Genomic DNA, 17,997 nt, shown 5'->3' on the forward strand with positions numbered 1-17,997 from the left:
AGGTGATGGTTGTTCGTGCATAGACTATCTATGCCTAGATGCTGAGAGGTACATCTTCCTAACAGATAAAAAACTACGCCACCACCGCCCGGCTTATCATCAGGCAGTCTTAAGAGGCACTTTATTGCATAGGACTTGGGGCTGTAGCTCTCTCCTCTTCCATTATCCTATAGAGAGCCCAGAGCACATGGGAGGGGTGTGTGTGGGGAGAGAGAAGAGAGCACAGGCAGGCACTTTCTGTGATGGCAGGGGTATGGGGTATTCTGGGGGAGGGGATGAAGCGCTGGAGGACAGCAGACCCCAACTCATTCTTTCCCAGCACCAGGAGACTGGCCCTGGGTGGCAGTGACTTTGTGTTGGGGGTCGCTAGCCAGAGCTGCACAGCCTTACACATTCGCAGGGCTGTAACACAGCAAGTGTAGCTGCAGATTCTGGTCCCAGTGTCGCAGTAACAGGAAGAGCCCCCGGGCAGCAGCTTTGAGAGCAGTCAGATCAAGGCCATCCGGCAGGTGTTGGGCCCTCAGCCAGCAATCAGCTTTGGACGCTGTCAGTTCCCACTCGCCAAAGGCAGCTGCGCAGCGGTGCTCCAGCCATGCCAGGGCCACTGCTGTGGCCCAGGTGCGCCCCCGCAGATCAGAGCTGCCCTGCCTTTCCATTCCTTCTGAGACCTCAGTATCTGAGCCCCGTCCACTGTCTACTTGGCCTGGACCCTCAGAGCCTGAGCTGGGGGACTGGCTGCAGGAGGCTGTGGCACTGTCACCCTGGCCAATCCCAGGGCCCAGAAGTGCCCAAGGAGATGAGGCTGAGGTGGGGCTGAGACTGGCACGGTGTGCAGCAAAGGGTGAGGCCCGGCACAGGCGCTCCTGAGGGATGCTTACAGCGGCACAGAAGGGTTCATCCAGGCGGAAGGAGCCTGGGGCCTCTTGCAGTCGCACCTGAGGAGAGAAGAGGTGGGGGGAGGGCAGCTGAGACAGAGCTCTGACTCCAGTGGTGCCACCCTCCACCTCCCCAGTCCTCACCAAAGGCAGGTAGTCATGGTTGCTGCCATCACTGTTGCTCTCACTAGTCTGGCCCTTATTGGAGCTGCAGAGTCTGCGATGACGACCTAGGCTGAGCCTGGAAGCGGCCGAAGGCTGGCGGGGCAAGCCATGATGACCTCCAGTAGGAGATATGGGCTCCCCCAGTGCTGATTTGGAGTTGTCATTTAAGTCCAGGTCCCAGGCACCTGCAGAAGAGCCTCCCTGATGTCCTACAGAAGGGTCACCAATACCAGCAAGAGGCCTAAAGGCCACTGTGTCCAACCCACTGCCCTTGAGCATACCTTTAGAGTGGACTGCTGTAGGCAGAGCTGCAGCCAGATGGTCTTGAGAGGCAGAAGTGCCTGAGAGCTCAGCTGGATCTGCAGGAGTACAGAAGTCAGTTCCGCTGGGTACCCAGCGAGGTGGGGTCACACCCTCGAGGTCACCAGGGAAGGACCATACCTGAACTCCACACTTGCAGGGCTCCAGGCAAGACCTCCCTAGTGGAAGCATCTACAGCAACAGGGCAGGTAAAGTGGGATGGGGCAGAGCTGGCCTTGCTTGTCTGAACGGCTCGGAGCCAGGACCTTCTGACTCGGCCTGTGAATCAAAGCAGTGGCATGCTCAACTCCCACCATCTGTAGAAAGCTGCATTAAAAAAAAAAACACTGGAAAGCAGGGTTGGAGAGATGGCTCAGGGGTTAAGAACACTGGCTGCTCTTCTAGAGGTCCTGAGTTCAATTCCCAGCATCCACATGATGGTTTATGACCATCTACAATAGGATCTGATGCCCTCTTCTGGTCTGCAGGTGTATATGCAGAACACTCAGACATAAAACAAAACAAAACAAAACCCTAGAAAGCCAAAGGTGGCTTTAATCCCAGCACTCAGGAGGCCAAGGCATTCTGATACATGAATTCCAGGCCAGTCAGGGATACAGGGCAAGACCCATCTCAAAAACAACTAGAATATGAACATAGAGGATGGCCAAGATGGTCCAGAACCAGGTCGAGCCATCTTTGACAAGAAATAGGCTGTATTGGATTGGGAGTAATCTTCCTGCCTTTGCCTTTACAGGTGTGTACCACCATACCCACTATGATTCAAATGTAGAGAGGAGGTTGGGTATAGGCAAGCTTTAGAGCAAGGGTATCGGATGGCTCATCTCAGGACTTCAGGGAGGCTCTTTATTTTGTGTTATCCTAGGTTGACCCAGAACTCTGAATCTGCTTGTCTTAGCCTGCCAACTGCTAAGGCTTTGGACATGTGCCCAGACACCCAGCACCATGTGCACTCTCCACCACTCACTTGAGGGCTGTTCAGAACTTTCTACAAGTGTGAAGTTCTGTCTGTGTAATCCAACATGGTAATCATTAGCTTCATGTGACTGTTGGGTACTTACAGTGTGGCCAGGGACAGTGAGGAATAGATTTTAATAGTCTCATTGAATGGAAGATTTATTTTCATGTGACAGTCACTATTACAAGATCATGCTGCCTTCCATTTTGGCTGCTAAGAAGTTTCCCAATTTGCAAGAGTATATAACTTAATGTTGTGTATTTTGTAATAATACCTTAATATTTTCTTATTTTTTTTATTTGCATATGTGGGTGTTTCGCTTGCCTGTGTGTTTTTGCACTACATACATGCTGATGCACATAGAGAAGAGGGTGTCGGGTCCCCTGGAATTGGAATTATGAGCCACCATGTGGGTGATGGGGATTGAACCTGGGTCCTCTGGAAGAGCAACCAGTCTTCTTAACCACTGAGCCATCTCTCCAGCCCTAGTTTCCATTATTTTCACTTCACCTCACATCCTTTGTGACACAGTAAGGAAGAGAGTGTCTAACACACAGCACCATGCTTTCACTGTTTTCTGTTCCAAGCCTCTGTGCCTACTAGCAACTTACCTTGCTCAGCTGTGGTTTCAGCTCTTCCACGGAGAGCCAGCTGTTCGTTGTCGCGGACCACAGAGGCTGCAGTCAGCCGATGGAGTGCCTGATCCCACGCAGGTTCTCTTCCCGGCAGTGATGTAGGCTGTGAGCCATCCCCAGGACCCCAGAGCTCCTCCAGCCCTGCACCCACCTCCCAGCAGATTGGCTGTTCCCCACACAAGGCCCGGATCACCACATGACAACGTGGAGCCTGGGGAGGCAGAGGCTCTGCTGGAGGGGTTGGTTCCCCATTGGGTGGCACAGCCTTGAATAAGAAAGATGGTTCCATCAACATATCCCAGTCCAAGGGGGCTGGGGAGAGCAAGTTTCCTGGAGAGAGATGTCGGGTATAGGCAACATGGTACACTGTTCCACGTCCCCACAGCTTTGGTATCAGAAACCCAGTTTCCCATCCAACCCTTACCTGAATCATCTAGGCCCTGACCCAGCTGTTGTCCCGCCTCCGGGCCTGATCCATCTGGTATTGCATCTAGAGAGGGGTGCCGGGGTCTACCAGGGACTGGGTTTGCTCGGCCGGAGGGAGATGAGAGACTTCGCCCAGCCAGAGCTGCTCTGTGCCGTCGGCCCAGCACCTCAGCGCTCAAGGCTCCCACCTGTGTGAGATGTGCAAGGTAAAGGAATTCAGTTTCTGGCCATCATAAAGTTGACAGCTGCCCTTAATTCTGTCCTCCAACTGTATTTCCCACTTTGGATTGTTTCTTGGATGGATAGATAGATAGATAGATAGATAGATAGATAGATAGATAGATAGATAGATAGATAGAGATATATTCACATACATACAAGAATCTCATCTTTTAACTTGCTTCTTCTTGGCATACTTTACCTTCCTAACTCCCTCAAACAGCCATTCTGACTCTGAGCAGTCATAATACCATGCCCCCCTGTGTTCATCACTGGTTGTGATATTACAGATGTAGATTTACCCATCTATCTCTTTAGCTAGACTTAATAATGAACATTGCACACAGCATGTGGTAAATAAATGTTTGCTGGATACATGATGGCTGAATGTGTGCTAGACCTCACCTTGAATGGAGATGGTGGGGGTACAGGCAGGGGGCAAGAACGGGAGCCTGCAGGTTCTACCCGGGTCAGGCTTCGGCAGCCCTGCTGAGAAGGGGGATCCAGGGGAAGGCTACCATTGGGGGAGCCAGGACCCTGGGAGCCTGGTGACTCGCTGCTGCAGGTGGAGCCCGGGCCTGGCTCAGGGCTGGCAGAGCAGTGGGTAAGCACGTACTGCTCCCGGATGTATGAGGACTGAAAGATGCGACGCCATATAGCTGTGTCAGATGAGGGGTCGGGTCCAGGGTCCGTGACCGGGTCTGTCAGAGCTTCCACGCCTGCTGGAGAGCAGGAGAATGGACCCAGCCCTCACCCTTCCCCCTGCCCTGTGCAGCACAGCCACAAACACATGCAGGGTCCTCACTCTGCTCCGAGTCTCCTGCAGCCCATGGGCTCGACAGCTCTGCTGACACCGTGCCTGTTCCCGGCAGCTCTGCGGTGTGTGTAGGCTCGGTGCCAGGGCTGGTGACAGAGAATGCCTCCTCTGGAGATGGGAACACTGAACCGCCCAAGCTCTGCCAACCAGGCTCTTGGCCCTGGGGGAAATGGTATTGAGGAAAAAAATTAAACTAATTAATACCTTTTTCCAAGCGTGTGTGTGCGCGCGCGTGCATATAGTTTTTTGGGTTTTGTTTTTTTGTTTTCCAAGACAGAGTTTTACTATGTAGCTCTGGATATCCTAGAACTCTATGTAGATCAGGCTGGGCTCGAACTCACAGAGATCCGCTTCCCTCTGCCTCCTGAGTGCTGGGATTAAAGGTGGGCACCAGTACATCCAACTCTAAGCATAATTTTAAAATCATAGAAAGTAAAAGCTAACAAGTAAGAAACAAGGGCCAGCAAAATAGCTCAGTGGGTAAAGGCACTTGCTGTACAAACCTGAACACTTACGTTTGACCCCTGGAACCAAGGTAAAGGTAGAAAGGGAACTGAGAGTATGAAGTTGTCCTCTGACCTCCACACGAATGTTATGGCATGCATACATCCACATACACTCACGTAAAGGAAAGTGTAATCGGATTTAAAAAGTCTTTTATGATGATTATGATGATGATGATGATGATGATGAATGTGTTTGTATGTGTGCACAAGCCACAGCTCACTTTTGGTGGTCAGAGGACAGCTCAGCTCACAGGAGTTGCTTCTCTCCTAGCATGGGGACTGAACTCAGGTCATGAGGCTTGGCAGCAAGTGCCTTAACATACAGCCCTGAGCAATGACAATACTAATTGCCAATTCTGTTAATGCAGAAGGAAGAAATCATACCAGTTCCCACTCCTAGACAAAGAACTATAGGCAACTAATGATTGCTGAGAGAGGGAAGATCAGTCTCACACAGGGATGAGTCCCCTAATTGGTTATCCATTACAAAGTGGTCAGCCTTGAACTCATAAGCACACAAACAACTTTAAACAAATCGAACAGGTTGTATTTATATAGTTATGTATTTCTAAGCATATAACAATAATGAAAGGCCTTCAATTTGGGAGAAAGTAAGTAGGGAATTGGAGGGTTTGGAGAGAGGAAATAGAAGAGGAGAAGCAATGTAATTATATTTTAATTAAAAATTTAGCCAGGCGGTGGTGGCACATGCCTTTAATCTCAGCACTCAGGAGGCAGAGGCAGGTTAATCTCTGTGAGTTTGAGACCAGCTTGGTCTATAAGAGCTTGTTCTAGGACAGACCTCAAAGCTACAGAGAAACCCTGTCTCAGAAAAAAGAAAATTTAAAATAGCCAGGTGGTGGTGGCGCATGTCTTTTAATCCCAGCACTCGAGAGGCAGAGGCTAGAGGATCTCTGAATTTGAGGCCAGCCTGGTCTACAGAGTAAGTTCCAGAACAGTTAGGGTGTTACACAGAGAAACCCTGTTTCAAAAAAATAAAAAAATAAAAAAGCCAGGTGGTAGTGGCACACACTTGTAATCCTTGCACTCAGGAGGCAGAGGCAGGTGGATCTCTGAATTCAAGGCTACCCTGGTCTATAGAGCAAGTTCCAGGACAGCCAGAGCTGTTACACAGAGAAACCCTGTCTCAGAAAACAAATAAAAAGCCAAAAATTTTAAAAATTAAATACGAAAAATTTACAGAGATCCAGGTAGTGGTGGTACACATCTTTTAATTCTAGTACTCAGGAGACAGAAGCTAGAGGATCTCTGTGAGTTCAAGGCCAGCCTGTTCTACAGAGCAAGTTCCAGAACAGGCTCCAAATCTACACAGAGAAACCCTGTCTCAAAAAAAAAAAAAATTAAATTAAAGAAAAAACAGGAGGCTGGAGAGTTGTCTCTGTGGTTAAGAGCAGTACCCAAGTTTGATTCCCACCACCCACGTGGTGACTCACAACCATATGTAACCCCAATCCCAGGGGAACTGACACCCTCCACAGGCACCAGGCTCACATTTGGTGCACGTACATAGGTGCAGGCAAAACATTCATACACATAAAAAAATTTAAAAGTAAAAAGGAGATGGAGAGATGACTCAGCAGTTAAGCCCTTCCAGAGGACCCGGGTTCAATACCCAGCACCCACATAGCAGCTCACAACTGTCTATAACTCCAGATCCAGAGGCTCCAACACCCTCATACAGACATGCAGGCAAAACACCAATGCACATCAAATAAAAATAATAGTTTTTTAATTAAAAAAAAAACAAGTATGATAAGGCTGGGGGGTGGTGGTACACTCTTTTAACCCCAGTACTTGGGAGGCAGAGATAGTTGGGTCTCTGAGTTCAAGGCCACTCTGGGCTACAGAGTGAGTTCCAGCACAGGCTCCAAAGCTACAGAGAAATCCTGTCTTGAAAAACAAAACAACAACAACAAAAATAAAATGAAGTCAACATGTTAACCTTGGTATAATAAAGCTGCTGCAAACCTGAGCTGCGGATTTGACCCTGAGCTTCCTGTCTGCCTAGCAAAGGGCAACCAGGAAGTGTGCATAGTTCCTCTAGAGAGAGATTTTCATAAAAAATAACAGCTTCATCTCGGTCCTGTGTGTGCCAAGTGTCTGCCAAGAGTGCTCAGATTCTGGCTTCCCAGCAGTCTATGGCACACATTACTTGTGGCTGGAGAAATGGCTCAGAGGATAAGAGCATTTGTTCTCATAGAGGACCCAGGTTCAGTTCCCAACACCCAAATGACAGTTCAGAGCCATCTATAACTCCCGTTCCAGGGAATCTGATACCCTCCTTTCGCCTCCTAGGTCACCAGGCAAACATGCAGAGCAATACATGCAGGCAAAACAAAATAAATTCGAAACAAAACAAAAGCTGCATTATTTACATAGGGGGAAGTGGTTCAGAGAGGCTAAGTGACTTGATTAAATCAATAGCCAAAAAGTAACAAAGGTAGGGCAGGAGACAGTCCAGACATGAGCTCTCCTATCAGCAAGTGTTGCCAGGAATGGCCAGGTGGTGCTTGCTTGCTTTTAAGAAGACTTTTAAATTTTAATTTTATGGCCATGCCTATGCCCCGTGTGTGCCTAGTGCCCAAGGTCACAAGAGGGGGATAGATCCCCTGGAACTGGAGTTATGGATGATTGTGAGCCACCATGTGGGTGCTGGGAACTGAACCTGGGTCTTCTACCAGAACAAGTGCTCTTACTGAGTGAGCCATCTCTCCACCCGAGATGGTGTTTTCCAAAAGGTACTTGTGGTTTTAGGTGCTTGCCACCAAGCCTGGCAACCCGAGTTTAAGCCTCACGACCCACATGGTAGATGGGAAGAACCAAGTCCCACAAGTTGTCCTCTGGTCTCCATGTTGCACATCATTGTGAGTACACACACAAGCATGAGTACACTTACACACACATAAATAAACAAGCAAATGTAATTTTTAAAAATTCTAAAAGGAGCTGGGCAGTGGTGGTGCACGCCTTTAATCCCAGCACATAGGAAGCAGAGGCAGGCAGATTTCTGTGAGTTCAAAGCCAGACCGGTCTACAAGAGTTATTCCAGTACAGGCTCCAAAACTGCAGAGAAATCTTGTCTTGAAAAACCAAACAAAATAAAATAATTTTAAAAATTCTAAAAAGAATGAGCCAGGCAGTGGTGGTACCTGGTGCTTTTAATCCCAGACCTCTGGAGGCAGAGGCAGAAAGATCGCTGTGAGTTTAATGGCAGTCTGGTTTACAGAGCTAGTTCCAGGACAGGCAGGACTACACAGAGAAACCCTGTCTCGGGGCTGGAGAGATGGCTCAGTGGTTAAGAGCACCAACTGTTCTATCAGAGGACCTGGGTTCATTTCTCAGCATCCACATGGCTGCTCATGGCTGTAATTCCAGTTCCAGGGTACCCAGCACCCTCATACAGATATACATGCAGGCAAAACACCAGTGCACATAAATTAAAAAGAAAGAAGGAAGGAAGAGAGAGAGAGAGAGAAAAGAAACCGTCTCAAAAACCCAAAAAGAAAGAATGACAGGGAAGAAGATACAGGGACTTCAGCTCCCGCAGGCCCACCTAGCACACCCCAGCCCAGTCCTACCCCTGGAGCTCCCGCAGGCCCACCTAGCACACTCCAGCCCAGTCCTACCCCTGGAGCTCCCGCAGAACCACCTAACACACCCTGACCCAGTCCTACCCCTGGAGCACGGGACCGGAAGCCATCCACCCTGAAAAGTGAGCAGTAGCCAAGCAGCTGGTCCCCAGGGTAAAGTGCTGGGATCTCCCGGGGGGTCAGCAGTGCCTCCACAGCATCAGGCACAAACCAATCCACGGAGATGTCACTCAAAGCAGGTTCCAGCGCCTTCCGCAGAGCCTGCACCAGCTGCAAGGAGTGATGAAGGACATGGGGGGAAAGGGATGTCACGAACAGACAGAGCATGCAGGATGCCCTTCCCCCAATGTCCACTTCCCTGAGTTGGGGGGGCATAATCAGGCTGGGGTCAGGAACTGAGTAGTTGGTCTGTCTCCTGGCCTGAGCTTTGTCACATAGGTGGCACAGACTTGAAGAGGCTCCTTTCAGGTCATAAACAGTAAGACTCAGGGGCTGGCCAGAGGCTATGTCCCTATTTCTCTGGCCTTCCACAGCCTCCCTCCCTCCTACTAGTACCAATAGTCCTCCTAGCTGGTTTCTTGGGGAGAGAGACTGATTAGAAAGAAGTCCGGTGAGAGTACCAAGCTCACAGGGCCTAACTAGGCTCTGTTTCCGAGCATAGTTCTGGAGAAAGACCTCCAGCAGCAGGAAAGCTGAGCATAGGCTCACACTCACCTTAGGCTGCAGTCTCTCCCCAGGCCTCAGGAAGTAGGCCTGCCCCCTGCTGAGGACAGACAAGCCACGGAGCAGCTGGTGGCAGGCAGGTGCCAAGGCAAAGGAGAAGCACCTGACAGGAAGGGGAGCAGCTGTGAGGCTCAGGAGTACCTTAGGGGTGTCACTCTTTCGCCACTTATAGCTGCCCTCTCTATACCTGGCTGCACCTCTGTGCCACCTCATGAACTCCAGGGCTTGGTGCGTCGTGGCAGCCATTGGTGAGGCGGCGGTGATCAGGAACAGCTGTCGAGGATGGGCCCTGTGCTGGGGTTGCCCTAAGGCCCAATCCAGCACAGCCAGCACATCAGGGGGACCACTCACGGCCTGAAGCGTCTCGACGCTCTCACAGATCAGCTGCACAGTGTCCTGGAGAGAAAAGGCTTAGGCTGGGCTGAAACATCGCCATGAAGCCCCCCAAAGCCTGACACATACTCACATCACTGCAAGGCCGGCTCTCTGGGAAGAGTGGCTGTACCAGTGTCCCAAATGTGGCTAGGTTGACAAGTGTCTGGGCTGGGAGGGATTTTACAGCCAAAACGATGGCATCCTGGGGAAAGCCAGGACGAGGAGCATGAGAGGACCCCACTGGCAAGCAGAGAACCAGGAACCTCAGACTGTTTATCTTCTCCAGGCTATAATTAAGTGGGGCTGCCTGGGGTCATGAGAGAAGCCCTGAGCACGTGAGGAAGTGGTCCCTAGAAACATAAGGGAGCCTTGAAGTATATGACAGACATTTGGGTGTGGGACGCTCTGGTGCGTCTGCGCCTCTGAATTTTTCGTCTCTGTGCCCAACTTGCAGAGTGTGACTTTTAGAATAGACTCTTGAAGCCAGGTAGTAGTGGTACACGCCTTTAACCCCAGTACTTGGGAGGCAGAGGCAGGTGGATCTCTGTGAGTTCAAGGCCAGCCTGGTCTACAAGAGTGAGTTCCAGGATAGATTTCAAAGCTACAGAGAAACCCTGCCTCGAAAAACCGAAGAAGAGACTCTTGAGCACCAGGGATGGTGGCGCACACCTTTAATCCCAGCACTTGGGAGGCAGAGGAAGGTGGATCTCTGTGAGTTCAAGACTAGTCTAATCTATGCAATGAGCTCCAGGACAGCCAAGGTTATAAATATGGAGCTCCTGTCTCAAACAACAAAACGAAACAAAAAGAGTGGCTTTTGGAGTCTGGGAGAGACCCAGGTGTAGGTATGAGGTGGAGGTAGAATCTGGCCCCTCTCTTGTAGGTAGTAATGCTAAGCAACAAGGGAACCCCTGACCTCCAGAGGCTGCCACAGCCTACCCCAGCCTGCTGCCAACCCCCAGCCCCGTGCCCACACTTTGAACCCCACAGGCCTTGTGCACTGCGCTGCTGCCATCTAGCAGGAAGAGGAGCTCCCGCGTAGCTGCACTCAAGTGTCCAGGCTTGGAGCTCAGGTCTGGGCAGAAGCGCAGCACCAGCACGGGGTTCAGCAAGATGTCCTTATGGAAACGGCGCTGCAGGAACCACACCTGAGCGCAGGAGCCGGAGTTAGCAAAGCCAGGTGCTGTGTAGCTACGACTGAGCGCAGCAGGGAAACCCAGCCTTGGGACGTTTCTCTATCCTATTCACCTAGGGGGCCCTCTTTTTTTTGTAGCAATTTAAAGAAAGACATCATGGCTGTTGTCTGCCTATGTTAGACCTGCCTTCATCCTTGGAGACCTATCGCGGAGGGATCCACACAGGACTTCCTGGGACTATTGGTTACTCTCTCTGTCATGGTGGGGTACTACGGCAAGGGTGTACTGAGAACAGAGGTCCCACTCGTCCTGGCATAGGTTCATCTACCTGCTTCTCGTGAAGTTTTAGCTAGCTCCCAAGCATGACCTCATCGCCAGCCATACCTGCCGTTCCCCATCACTGTCTCTTCGCTGCAGTCGCTGGAAGTCATGGCGGGCCCTCACTCGGGCCTCGTATTCTGCGGAGCTCAAGCTGCCAGCCTCCAGCATCAAGTGTGGCTGATGGGGCTCTGAGAAGAGACACACCTCTGTCAGGTGGTCCCTGCCTCTGAACCCCACCTGCCCAGCCCTCTGTCTTCTTCGGAGCACCCCTGCAGGTCCTCCCTCTTTGCTTCACGGGACCCATCCTCCGAGATGACTTGGTCCACCTTGCCTGGAGTTCTAGACTATAATTGAAAACTGTTTCCCATTCCATTCATTAGCACAGCAGAGCTGGCCCACTGTGTGCCCCGTCTCTCACCACTGGGGTGCAAGAGGATCTCCAAGGCCCGATCACATGGATGGCCCTCTGCCAGTGTGACACAGATAGTGGCTGCAGAGCTGGCATGAGGGAGGGCATCTGCGCGCAGGGCGTGAGAGGGACTCTCTAGTCCTGAGAAACAGAGAGGTAAAGATGAGTCAGAGCCCCTTCACTCTGGGTCCCAAGAGCACAGGTACTGGCTTTCCAGGTTATGGTGACTCTGAGCAGGGATTGTGGCTGGTTTAGCTATGTTCCAAGTCTGGTCTTCAGGCTTATATGGACAAGAAAGGCTACAACTGCTTACAAGGGCTGGAATGCGGGTTCTCAGTTTTGTGCAAACTGGTCAGAGGGTTACATATTCAATTAGCATCTTCCCCGCACCTCTTGCGCAAAGAAAATTTACTCTGTTACTTGGACCACGGCCACTGTTAAGTATCGCTCTTTTTGTTTGTTTGTTTGTTTGATTTTCGAGACAGGTTTTCTCTGTAGCTTTGGAGCCTATCCTGGAACTAGCTCTTGTACACTAGGCTGGTCTCGAACTCACAGAGATCCGCCTGCCTCTGCCTCCAGAGTGCTGGGATTAAAGGCGTGCGCCACCACTGCCCGGCCTAAGTATCGCTCTTGACATGTGTGAATGGAGTAGCATATAAATGGATTACATTGATAAAGATAGTGAGGGAGTCAATCAGGAATGCAAAACCATCCTCAGCTACGTAACAAGTTCAAGGCCAACCTGGATTATATGAAACCCTGTCTCAAACAAACAAACAAGCAAAACCAAAAATGCTATTTAGAGGTTCCTAAGAGAGGTCTCTGTCTTCTTTTTAACCCCTCTTCTCTCACCTATGAGCTGTGAATTATTTCCCAGTCTGCCATACTGAGTAGGGTGGCTAGGTTAGGTCAGATACACCTACCTGCCAATAGGCACGGCCCAGTCACCAGCATCTCGAAGGAGAAGGTGTATGGAGCAGGACAGTGGGCAGGGCCTGAGAACACGTCCGGAGGGGCAGTTGGTTGCTCCCAGGCCTGCCCTTCCTCCTCAGGGCTGCTTACCCCAAAGCAGCTAGTGGGGCTAGAAGGGAGCATGAGGAAGGTTGTTGGGCTACTGTGAAGATCACAAGCCCTTCTGGCTGACTGACCCCCACCCTTCTTCACTCTGCCCATCCCTGGAGCCCCCTCACCCTCACTAGACCCAGAGAAGTTGAGGGAGGAAGGAAATCACCATAGGCCCAACCTGTCGTCACAGAGCCCCGGAGAACTGGGGGACCCTGGCAGGCCTGGCTGGGCCAGTGGGGTGAACACGGTGGGCAGGGCCACATGCATCACCCCATCAGGCCTGGAGGGCAACTCCCGACTGCTGCACAGGGTCACTGTCATGGTACCAGCCGCAGCAACGAGGCCAGTGGGCAACACCAGCGAGGACCGGGCTTGGGCCAGATCCAAGACAAGATGACCTATGATAAGTAAGGAAAGGGGTCAGAGAATGCTGGAAGCAGGGAGGATGGGGAAAGACAGTGGTAGGGGTGGAAACTGAGTCACCACAAAGTCTGGCAAAGCAGGACTTTGTGTAGTTGGCAAGCACATGATACAGGGTGGCGCGTGAAGTGAATGGTGGCGAGAGTGTCCAGGCGGTAGAGGGATCTGGGGTCAGCAGACAAGAGCACAATGACATCACAGTCAATGGAGGACTGAAGAGGGCCGCATTTCATTCCTAAGGTCCTGGAGGACCCTTTTCCCCCTGTCTGCCCTTCCTGTTCAACCTTAGTTTGCAGTCACCCCCAAGACCCTACCTTGTGGACAGACACCTCCCTCTAGACTGGGACCCAATGTGTCCCAAACCCTCTGTTCACGACTGGTCCAGGTCCCCCAGGGCCCGCTAGGGTGGCTCCTGAAGTTTCTACTCTCACAGAGGTTAGGGGCAACAACGGCTTAGAAGCAGTTTGGAGAACACAGAGCAGCCTTCCCATACAGAGCACAGACTCTCTTTAGAATGGAGGCTTCTCTGAGGACTAGTGGGGTTGAAAGCGTCACCACTGCTGGGTGTGAGTACCATCTGCCATCTGCAGTCTGGCTTCAGTTTACCTTTACAGCCCCACTTTGCCTTAGCTCACAACAATCATTTGTTTATCCTTGCCAGAAATACTTGCTGAATAAGTTAAAGAAGAAAAAGATAAAAAGAAGGAAGATAAGTAAAAAAAAAAAAGTAGGTATGAGAGAAGAGACAGAGAGAGAGAGAGAGAGAGAGAGCGCGCGAGCCCAGCATGGTGGTGAACGCCTTTAATCCCAGCACTCAGGAGGCAGGGGCAGGTGGATCTCTGAGAGTTTGAGGCCAGCCCGGTCTACATGGTGAGTTCCAGGTCAGCCGGAGCTACTTGGTAAGACCTTGTCTCAAAAATAAATAAATAAAATCAACTGAAGAAACAAGAACCAAGTGAGCTGCCCCACCACCCAGCTGAGGGTGATGCAGTGAGAACAGGTTTTGAGCCTGAGCTCTGTGACTTCTAATTGTGTCATCTGACAATCCTCTTGGGAGCCCTTCACTTCCTCATACATAAAATGGAGGACAAAATTCTATCTCGAAGATTACGGTGAGGAATAAATGAACTAATGAATGCAAAGCACCCAAACTTCAAGGGCTATGACCATCACTTTCGTCACCAATAGGGAAGTAATGCACATCCCACACTCTTTGTAGAGAGTATGGAACTTATAGGCTTCATACACTGAAAATCACATGGGGTCCTGTATTGATATCATCTTTGTTTATACCATCATCCCTAACCTCCACTTCAACAATTCCTGCTCTTCCAGTTAAATGCTGGCTCCTCTTTCTGGAACGTTCCTGGGGCCCGAACCAAGACCTTATTGTTGCTTCTACCTGTCTGTGAGGCTCAATCCAACTCTCAACACCACTGGATTCTGTCCCTTTTCTTACCCGGTAGTCGTATGGGCAAGAATCGGAAGAGCATATAAATGAATAAACAAAAGGGCAGGATGCAAACCACAGAACATAGCACAGGGCAGAACTTTCACCCCCTTGGGCACTCACTGGGTCCCTTTGTCCCAGGTTCTGTGTTAGGTAATGGGGCCTAGAGATGACCAAAGCAAGCCCTGAGCACAGGCGCTGATGTTGCAGGAGAGAGAGAGACAAGCAGATGTGGTGGCAGTTACTCTCCCTCTTAAGTGCTTCTGGTTGAGGAGCAAGGGGAAGAGTGCAATCAATAATTTGTGGAGGACGAGGGAGAACTTTGTAAGAAGCATTTGAGTAACTCTCAACAAACGCGCACAAATGGACTAGTTAGATCAGGGGATGTAAGAGCAAGAACGTCTGAAGGCTAGCAAGACAGAGTGAGAACCTGGTCACTTAGGCATGGCTTTGCATTTGATTCAGGAGCTAGTCAGTTCATACTGAGGACTTGGGTCATGTGTATAGCCAAAGAGATAAGGAACTGCGGAGTGCTCCCTTGGGAAAGAGAGCTCTCTGCCACATCCTAAAGAGATTAAGGCCACCCGGACAGTAGGGGTAGTGCCTGCTGTGTCTGGCTGCCTGGCTGCAAGCCTCTGACTTGGCCTGGGTCACATTCTTCTAGCACCAGGTCCAGGTCAGGTGTCCAGTCCATGATTATTGGATAAAGAGATGAATCAATGGATGGAAAAGAAAATCGGTATCTGGAAGAAGAAATAAGATGGGCGGGAGGCACGAGGGTGCAGGAAACGGAGTTGTGGCTGGCATTCGAGCTTGCGGGTTCGAGCTCAGAGCTTACTCACCCTGTGCGCAGCGGCGGGGCATAGAGGTCCCCAGTCCGGGGCCCAGAGCACGGCAGCAGGGGGCCTGCAAGGGGCGCCGGCTCTGCAGTTGGAAGGAGACGCGCCGTCCAGCTGCCTCGGCCTCAAAGCCAGATACCACCTCCGCCTCGGCCAGCGGGTACACGAACACGCCTGCAAACCCGAGGGGGCAGATGTGCTGTCAACCCTCCCTGACCCTTGCTACCTCCCCTCGCCCGCACCAGGCCTCACCATCCACCGGTTGGGGCTGCGGGTTGTGGTAGGTGAGCCGAGCCCGCAGGCTGAGACAGGGTCCCTTGGCGTAGGCCCGGACACACGAGTCAGTGAGCGGCAGCGGCGTCCAGCTGGAGGGGCAGTACAGGCCGGGCATGGTGCCCACCCTGCGTGAACAGGGGCTGGATGAGGGGCGCCCCTCCCTGCGTCCTGAAGGCTAGCTATGCTACCCGACCCTAACTCGGGTTGGGGACTCAGGAGAGCAAAGGGCGCAAGGCTGAGTCGGGAACCCCCTTCCCGCCCCCTTCTGCCTCCGGGTAGACAGGTGGCGGAGCAGATAAGAAGGGGGGGTGCGGAGATGGCAAGATGGGCATCCTCGCCTGTTACCTGGGTAGCCGGAGCGTAGGGCAGCTCTCGGCAGCGGGGGAGTGGAGGGTTAATGGTTAACCCTCCAGTCCAGGCGCCCGCCAGTCCCCCTGCGGGGATGTGTGTCGGGGGGGCGGGGATCCACAGCTGTTCCTGCACCTTCTCGGGGGCCTCGCCACCGCCCCCGTACCTGCCCCCTTCCTCCGGGCTCCCCACGGCTGCCAGCTGTCGGAAGTGGCGCGTATGGAGAGATGGAAGATACTCTGGAGAGCAAAGGTTTAAAGGGCCAGCATCGTTCCAGGCTCCCCTAGCTCACAAGGGTCCCCAGGGCCCGGGTGAGACAAGGGCTGCAGTCTTTATCGCGCCCTGCCTTTCGAGACTGGAGTACTGAGAGAGGCTGCAGGCTGGTTTGGAAGGTTGCAGTAGGAAGAACAAGAAAGGAACGTGAAAACGCTTCTGGGGAGGTCAGATGTGCAGAGGTGTCGCGGCAGCGGGAGTCCATGCTATCTGTCTAGAGCGCCTCTCCCTGCCCGGGCTAGCCTAAGACTAGATGGCTGCTAAGGTAGCCACCAGGGATGCTACAGGGTGGGTCTTGGGATCGCCCCCTCCCTTTGGGCAGCCCAAGCCTCACCGTCACTTCTTGGCGGAGTTGTGGGCGTCGCGACCAGACTAGAGTGGGTGATGCCTCCTCTGGGCTCCAGGCTGCCCTTGTCCCTGCACCTGCAGGTTCCAATTAGGAACTACAGCTGAGATCCGGTGTGCCGGGAGACGGACGCCAGTCCGGCTGCTGGTCGTCCCGCCTGGGTTCCCAGGGACCGTCTGTCCAGCCCGCCTCTGCCCCGCCCGCCACCGTGGTGGGGGCTGCCGCTCCGCTCCTTTGGGCACCGTACCGCCTCCGCGTCAGCCCAGGCCGGCGGAGCCAGGCGAGACTCCGCAGTGCAGAGACAGCATCCCAGCCGCTGCACGACCCCCACCAATGCCAGTATGAGGCCTCCGAGGCCCCACCTCTCTCCATCCTTCTGGAGGAGGTAGGGAGTTTCGTGAGCAAACCAGGGCGGCCGAGTCTGCAAACACACACCCCCTTCCCAGCACTGCAGTGGTCCACCCACCACGACCCCGCCCTTGGTGGACTGCCATTCACTGCAGTGACCCTCTCTCATAATTGCAGCGGAAACCAACGCCTCACCATCTAAGCCCGGTTCCCGCAAGAAATAAAATACTTCTTAGTTACCTAGAAACCTCCCCTTTCGCGGCATGTGCCTTCGTTTAACTGAACTCCGCTCAGTCGAGGCTCCCCATTACTGCCGCAACGGCCCCACCCGGAAGCAGCCTGCTCTGCCGTCACTGCGTTTTTTCCCTTTCTCTGCTGGGAGTGGGGAAGATGTGCAGGATGGCTTGCTTACTCAAGGGCCTTGAGGAAGAAGCCTTCCTGCTTTCCCAGGGGGGCGCGGACTGTTCCTGTCGCGTCACAGCAGTGACCCCCGCCACCACCATCAGCATAACACCTGAGGAAAAAACATTGTTGCGTGAAAAACAGGTCCCTTGTTATTGGCAGGATTTTCGTGTGTTTGACAGTATTCCACTGTGAAACGTTAGAAAATTCTATAAGATTTTCCCCAGGACCTTGAGAGAAGAGTCCAAGAATCCGGGGAAGTGAGAAGATGCTGTGTTGGGTTGACCCATGCAAGCTCTCCGAAAGATGCCCTACTCCAGCTCCGCAAAGAGAAGTTAAGGAGAGTCGTGGGTGGGAGCAGCCGGAGGGGAATGGCTTTTTCATTCAGACCCGGGCGTTTCCACTCCCCGCTTATTAACTCTATTCAGCTAAATCCAGTTTCCAGCACCGTGCGTTCCTAGGAGTAATCCTTGCCTCTTTGAGCACCTGAGCCCTCAAGGCCAACCTTCTCTTTTGTTAGTAGGACAGACACAGCTTGGTCTTCTCCTGTTGAGCTATTCCTGTCCCATCCCCCTTTAGGTGTTTTTGTTTGTTTTTGTCTTTTCTCTGTGTAACAGCTCTGGCTGTCCTGGAACTCATTCTGTAGAGTAGCATGTAGCATGCTGGTTTTCAGCTCACAGAGACCTGGCTGCCTCTGCCTCCTGAGTGCTGGGATTAAAGGGATGTGTCACCA

The 17,997-nt window shown here is 52.2% G+C and overlaps 1 protein-coding gene across 4 annotated transcripts; it reads right to left on the reverse strand.

The window, feature by feature from the left end:
• Positions 1–93: 93 nt before the first annotated feature.
• Vwa5b2 (von Willebrand factor A domain containing 5B2) lies at positions 94–17,209 on the reverse strand. Of its 4 annotated transcripts, XM_048453772.3 has the most exons (22): positions 17,103–17,209; positions 16,503–16,591; positions 15,893–16,134; positions 15,524–15,672; positions 15,275–15,445; positions 12,741–12,960; positions 12,421–12,578; positions 11,507–11,638; positions 11,152–11,276; positions 10,624–10,779; positions 9,723–9,833; positions 9,444–9,652; positions 9,248–9,359; positions 8,618–8,803; positions 4,405–4,576; positions 4,005–4,321; positions 3,379–3,568; positions 2,931–3,284; positions 1,482–1,619; positions 1,322–1,399; positions 1,020–1,249; positions 94–935 (listed from the first exon to the last, which is right to left on the reverse strand). In XM_048453772.3, exons 4-22 carry the CDS (start codon positions 15,660–15,662, stop codon positions 387–389), a joined length of 3,747 nt encoding a protein of 1,248 aa, XP_048309729.3. In that variant the 5' UTR covers positions 15,663–15,672; positions 15,893–16,134; positions 16,503–16,591; positions 17,103–17,209; the 3' UTR covers positions 94–386. The 4 variants fall into 4 exon arrangements, with proteins under 4 accessions (XP_048309729.3, XP_048309730.3, XP_048309732.3 ...); XM_048453773.3 differs by lacking the exon at positions 17,103–17,209 and having other exon boundaries at positions 4,005–4,318; positions 16,503–16,855; XM_048453775.3 differs by lacking the exon at positions 17,103–17,209 and having other exon boundaries at positions 1,020–1,225; positions 16,503–16,855.
• Positions 17,210–17,997: the final 788 nt, after the last annotated feature.

The sequence above is a fragment of the Myodes glareolus genome, chromosome 2 (assembly GCF_982192425.1).
Source record: "Myodes glareolus chromosome 2, mMyoGla1.1, whole genome shotgun sequence".
Lineage (NCBI taxonomy): Eukaryota > Metazoa > Chordata > Mammalia > Rodentia > Cricetidae > Myodes > Myodes glareolus.